This window comes from Phalaenopsis equestris, unplaced genomic scaffold, assembly GCF_001263595.1.
Source record: "Phalaenopsis equestris unplaced genomic scaffold, ASM126359v1 Scaffold000002, whole genome shotgun sequence".
NCBI lineage: Eukaryota > Viridiplantae > Streptophyta > Magnoliopsida > Asparagales > Orchidaceae > Phalaenopsis > Phalaenopsis equestris.
The window spans coordinates 42151095-42157677 of NW_018164444.1; the positions used below are offsets into that span (position 1 = coordinate 42151095).

The window sequence follows — 6583 nt, forward strand, 5'->3', positions numbered from 1 at the left end:
GCGGACGTGTTCGAAACCCTCAGACCTCACTCAGTGCACTCGCTTTCCATTTCTCTCCGGCGGTTTTAACTTGGCGTGGGTTGGACGGCGGCGGCGGTGAGGGTATCTGTGGTAGACTACTGAGGAGCCATAAATGGGAGCGGCGATTGTTTCAGCTCTCCTCACGGAGATCCTAATCCCAGTGGCGGCCGTCATCGGGATCGCTTTTGCGCTTCTTCAGTGGACGTTTGTCTCTAAGGTAAAAGTTTCGCCTGAGCGGCACGGGGTCCCCAACAATAAGAACGGCTTGGATGACCGTCTCCTCGCCGAGGAGGAAGACGGTCTGAACGATCACAACGTCGCCGTCAAGTGCGCCGAAATACAGAACGCTATTTCGGAAGGTTTTTTGTTTTGCTTTAACTCAGATCTATGCTTCTTGCATGGCTGTTTAGGTTTACTTATTTGCTTGTTTCATAGCATGATCTGATGGTTTGAGATTTGGACGCATCAATTGCTATTTGTGGTGCTCTTTTTTTGGTAATAATTAAAAATTTTCCTATTATGTTGATTCAATAAAATTTTATAGGCCGTTAGATAATTTGATTTCAGATAAAATTGCTGCGAGGTAATTCGCATCTCTGCAGAATAAGGCGGTTATTTTAGCGGTTTTGTGAAGTTGTGTCCTGATAACTAACCTGATGTAAAGTAATACAGCTATTGTATACGCAATCAAACACTCGAATAGTAAACTGCATCCATTTTTATTTTTTTCCATTTGTTGAGAATCCAAATAGCTCCAGTCAGCATTAATACTCTTCTTAATGCTGGCTTGATAATGGCTTCTCGATTTAAAAAAGGGAGATTCCATGGATTACAGTGACCCTTGTGAGCTTGTGTTTTATTAATATTTTTTTCATCCCTTGGGGGCTATCTGGCAATGGATTTAGAGCAGGATTTAACTTGGATGTAGGCTAAATCTTGCTAGACATTCATTTTGGACAAATCAAAGCCACGGATTTGATAAATCTGAATTTCACAGATTTTTTCCGTAAATCCTGGATTTACTATATCCCACGAATTGGCGGATTTACTGGATTTGGCGAAAGAGCTATTCAGTTTGTTCTATTTGCCAAACTGTTATGCTGGATTTACAAGATTTAGTAAATCCGTTACTAAACAGTTTTTCGGATTTAAACCATTCAGGCTGGATTTACTAAATCCTAATAACTTAATTGTCTCCTTTTGCCAGACAACCCCTTAGTTACTGTGCGTCATGAGAATTTGCAAGATTTGTTTATAATGCTGTGCAGATATTGGAGATTTAATTTATTTGGGTTTTTTTTTAATAGCAGCCAAGATTGCTTCTTCTTAATTGAGTCTCAGACAAATAAGCTGTCTTGATGCTATTTTATATTTTATGCATTAACTCTTTATAAAATATGTGTGTTTGAACAAGTCATTCTCTCCTTTTTCTCTTAGCTCTCTGTTGAGTGGTACAAAAAGTTTGTGATTGTCAGTTTTTTTCTTTTATTTATGGTGCAAGCCATCAGCTGTGCTGAGTACAATTAGCGGAAGAAGGGTTGATGCTGCGACCTTCACTTTTATCCTTTGTGGTACTATTCTGGCCTATGGAAAAACAATAAAGAGCAAGTAGTTTATCATTCGAGGACGATCGTTCTAGTTGAGATAGTTGTCCATTTGTTAAGAAATTTATGCAATTTTTTATTGAAATATATTTAGTTGTGAAATATTTGTATATGTTCATAAGCTACTAATGCTTCAAATTATGCATTATATGGTAATTGGACAATCTGTTTCTTAGTTGATGTTTATCAGTGTGCGGTTGTAAGATTATTGCAAATGTTTTCTATGATTAACTAAATTATTTGGAAAATTGGTCTTTTTATTTGGAACCTTTTGAATTCTGATTCATCTGTTGACTCACACCTCAAGTAAAGAGTTAGGGTTGGTGGAAAGAATGGGTTAAAGAGAGGTGATTATAGTGTTTACTCAAGGTGGGATGTGTTACCCCCATCTGGGATTTAAAATGATTATCATTTGTTACATAAGTTTCTACCCTTGTATAAGAAAATATTTTCCTTATAATTTACAAGGTTGATGATTATATTTTGATCTCTAGGGTTCTATTTCTATATTTATTTACCTTACTCTAACGTTGACATATTATTAATATTATCTCTGACGACAGACATTGCATATCGCCTTCTGTTACCTATGCATTTATTGGGTCACATCTCTGTTAGTCTGTTAGGCCCCTTCAGGGAGTTTCACCCTAAGGCAGTCTTAAGTCGAAGTGAGTTGCATATTTTCTAGTAGGACTGATTTGATTTTGTAAGGTGACTCTGGATGGTGGTGTCAAACACACCCCCTTTTGGACTTGACCCATGGAGGGATACATCCGCCGGATGGTTTGTGTTCGGTGGTTCATGTTCAGCAGCTCGTACTTGACTGCTAGTTCTCAACAGTTTGTATTTGTCAGTTGGTTGATCTCAATTCAGTGGATCGGGCTGAGAAACTTACAAAGCCAATTAATGCTCCATAAGCCTAATATGATGATATTTTGACCATACAGACCTGTGTTTTGGATGCAGCTTTCCCATTTACATTTTTTACATCGAGTAAATCAGCTTGTTAAGATGCCACTTGCACTGATCATTTATGTTCTGATTCATTAATTCTTTTATTGATAAGCTACTTTATAAATTTCATTTTGATTTCTTCCTAATTTGATCTGATTTTTGAGATAGAACTTAATCATTATTGACCTTCAAGATAGAAATTGATAATCAATTAGTAATTATACTTGGATACTAGATTGACGAGATATTAAGAGGATGAGATCTAGGGCATGGAAATTTATTCATAAACAAGAAAAAGATTAATTCATGCATTTCATCTGCTTCCTTTTAAATTTTTATAATTCTTATATTAAAGTTTATTTTTCTCTTTCAATGGGTTTTAGAAAATTCTAATGCTGGACTATTGATGTGCTGATATGCTACAGGAGCCACTTCCTTCCTGTTTACTGAGTATCAGTATGTTGGAATCTTTATGGTGGCTTTCGCCATTTTGATATTTCTCTTCCTTGGCTCTGTGGAAGGATTTAGCACAAAGGAACAACCTTGCACCTACAGCAAGGATAAAGCTTGCAAACCAGCTCTCTTCAATGCCATTTTTAGCACCGTTGCCTTCTTGTTGGGTGCCATCACTTCCGTTGTTTCCGGCTTTCTAGGGATGAAAATTGCCACCTATGCAAATGCTAGGACAACTCTAGAAGCAAGGAAGGGTGTGGGGAAGGCTTTCATCACTGCATTCAGATCTGGAGCAGTCATGGGCTTCTTATTAGCTGCGAATGGACTTTTGGTGCTATATATTGCAATTAACCTGTTCAAGTTGTACTATGGTGATGACTGGGAGGGTCTTTTCGAGGCAATTACTGGTTATGGCCTTGGTGGATCTTCAATGGCTCTTTTTGGTAGAGTGGGAGGTGGCATCTACACGAAAGCTGCTGATGTTGGTGCTGATCTCGTTGGTAAAGTTGAGAGGAACATTCCAGAAGATGATCCTAGGAATCCAGCTGTGAGTAGGGGTGTGAACCAGCTGATCTTGAGCAGGCCTAGTGCTTGTTTGCGTTCAGCTTATTTGATTTTTTTTATTCGAATTAAGCTTGTGTTTGGAATGGCTCGTGAATAGCATGCTTGTGTTTGACTTGAACTTAGCTCGAATGATTTAATAATTAATAAAATTTAATATTTTTTAAATACAACATAATCAATAAATATAAAAAATATAATAATAATAATATTTATTTATTTAATTCAAGCCACAACAAGTCAAACACAATAAACAAAATTTTGCTCATAATCGACCCATTTTTAAAATCTAGCTCAAAAGAATTTTTTGTGTTCAGCTCTCTATGTACGAATCGAATACTAGTTATTTAATAAGTTGAGCTCAATTTGTTTGAGAATGTCAAATTTTTTGACAACCTTTGTTTTGAGTTTCGTAGTCTTTCTATTCCGTTAATTTTTAGGGTAAATAATACTTATACATTTGTTATGATTTATTGACATGTCATACAGGTGATTGCTGACAATGTGGGGGATAATGTTGGTGACATTGCTGGAATGGGTTCAGACCTTTTTGGTTCATATGCAGAGTCTTCTTGTGCTGCTCTTGTTGTTGCTTCCATTTCTTCCTTTGGAGTTAATCATGACTTAACTGGGATGTGCTACCCACTGCTGGTTAGCTCTATGGGCATTATTGTTTGCTTGATCACAACTCTTTTCGCAACCGATTTCTTCGAGATAAAAGCTGTTAAGGAGATTGAACCTGCACTTAAGAGACAGCTAATAATTTCCACTGCTCTTATGACTATTGGAATTGCAATTGTTAGTTGGTTAGCCCTTCCGCCATCGTTCACTATCTTTAATTTTGGTGCACAGAAGGAAGTGAAAAATTGGTAAGAACGTGACAATTTTATTTTTGGGGCATCTGCACACACTGCATACAATTCTTATGTATTTACATATTTCACGCCTAAACTTTCTTATTTACACACGTACCATTTAAATCCTAAATATCACACAAAAAACAGCATTATTATCATTTTTTAGAACTGAAATACACCATTTCATGCATAGGTTTAAAGCATCAAAGTTTTATGCATGTAACTATGAACGTTTAGGCATGAGACTTATAAATACATGAAAATTGTGTGCTACGTATATAAATTTCCCTTTTATTTTTTGATGTTCGAACTAGATGTTGACATATTCTGTAATCTCTTTGAAACTTAACAGGGAATTGTTCTTCTGTGTTGCAATCGGTCTCTGGGCTGGCCTCGTCATTGGATTCGTTACTGAATATTTCACCAGCAATGCATACAGGCTGAGTATTTTTTGTTTTTTTTAGCTTTTTTATGACGTAATATGGCCTGTGTCGAACTATTTTGTTTTCGTGGTTACACTATTCTTACAGCCCCGTACAAGATGTTGCCGATTCCTGTCGAACTGGCGCAGCAACAAATGTTATTTTTGGACTTGCTTTGGGATACAAATCTGTCATAATTCCAATTTTCGCCATTGCTGTCAGCATTTTTGTCAGTTTTAGCCTTGCAGCCATGTATGGTATTGCAGTTGCTGCTCTAGGTATGCTGAGCACGATAGCCACAGGTTTGGCTATTGATGCCTATGGCCCCATCAGTGACAATGCCGGAGGCATTGCGGAAATGGCTGGTATGAGCCACAAAATTCGTGAGAGGACTGATGCACTCGATGCTGCGGGAAATACAACTGCGGCCATTGGAAAGGTTTGTATGTTAGTAGCTTTCTCTTGTTCATTTTATGGATCTGTTGCTCTTTATGTTGGTTGCTTGCTTTCTAATTCCTAGTTTGTCATCAATATTTGGTATTTCTCCATACACGTATACTTCCTAATTTAGGTCATTTACATACATACCACCATATATTCCTATGTATTTACATATCTAACACCTAATGTTTACTTTTTTTTACCTTTATACTGACCAAATATGTCATATCACATAAAAAATACCACTATTTTAATGTCTAAAAAGAAATATATTTTTTCATGCATAGATAAAGTCATATGTCTGTAAAAATTGAAGTTCAAGTTTTGGATATGTAAGCACAGAGAAATTGCATGGTATGTATCTAAATGTTGCTCTTGCGGTACCTATGTGCCTTGTTACTAACAGCTTTTCTTTTCTTTATCTCTTCAAATTTTCAAACTTTTGGTTAGGAGTTTACTTGGCAATTTTGCTTTGTTTAATTTTCAGGGTTTTGCCATTGGTTCGGCTGCTTTGGTTTCCCTTGCTCTTTTCGGCGCCTTTGTAAGCAGGGCGGCTATTTCGAAAGTTGATGTTTTGACACCAAAAGTCTTCATTGGGTTGATCGTCGGTGCTATGCTGCCTTACTGGTTCTCGGCCATGACCATGAAGAGTGTCGGCAGCGCGGCTCTCAAGATGGTTGAGGAAGTTCGCCGGCAGTTCAACAGCATTCCCGGTCTCATGGAAGGCACAACTAAGCCTGATTATGCAACCTGCGTCAAGATTTCAACAGATGCCTCTATCAAGGAGATGATACCCCCTGGTGCTCTAGTCATGCTTACGCCCCTTATTGTTGGGACTTTCTTTGGTGTGGAGACCCTATCTGGAGTACTCGCCGGCGCTCTCGTTTCTGGTGTTCAGGTAAAATTGCAAAATTTCTATTTCAAATTTAACCATTGTGGCATTTTCATGCTATTTATTAATGTTATGGGGGTGAACATCAATTAACTCTAAAAATAAGTGAGACAAGATCATTGATATTTCCCATACAAATTTATTTTTCTTCAGTTCGATGCGGAACTAAACTAACTACTCTCATATGTCTCACCATTAACCCATGTTCGACAGATCGCCATCTCTGCATCAAACACAGGCGGTGCTTGGGACAATGCCAAGAAATACATCGAGGTACTTTTTCGCTACCCTTATGCCGAAGTTTCTATCCTCTCCACTCAATTAACTCGACGAGTTCTCGTTCGTAGGCCGGCGCATCAGAGCATGATAGGGTCTCGG

The 6583-nt window shown here is 37.7% G+C and overlaps 1 protein-coding gene across 1 annotated transcript; it reads left to right on the forward strand.

The window, feature by feature from the left end:
• Positions 1-6571, forward strand: LOC110021133 (pyrophosphate-energized vacuolar membrane proton pump-like; the record flags this gene model as incomplete). The annotated part of the gene is given in 8 exon segments (XM_020719491.1): positions 1-380; positions 3005-3579; positions 4083-4462; positions 4803-4889; positions 4981-5311; positions 5801-6211; positions 6419-6478; positions 6553-6571. Coding segments are annotated over 8 exon segments (2110 nt in total), but the record flags the coding sequence as incomplete, so codon positions are not given.
• Between the last annotated feature and the right edge of the window lie 12 nt (positions 6572-6583).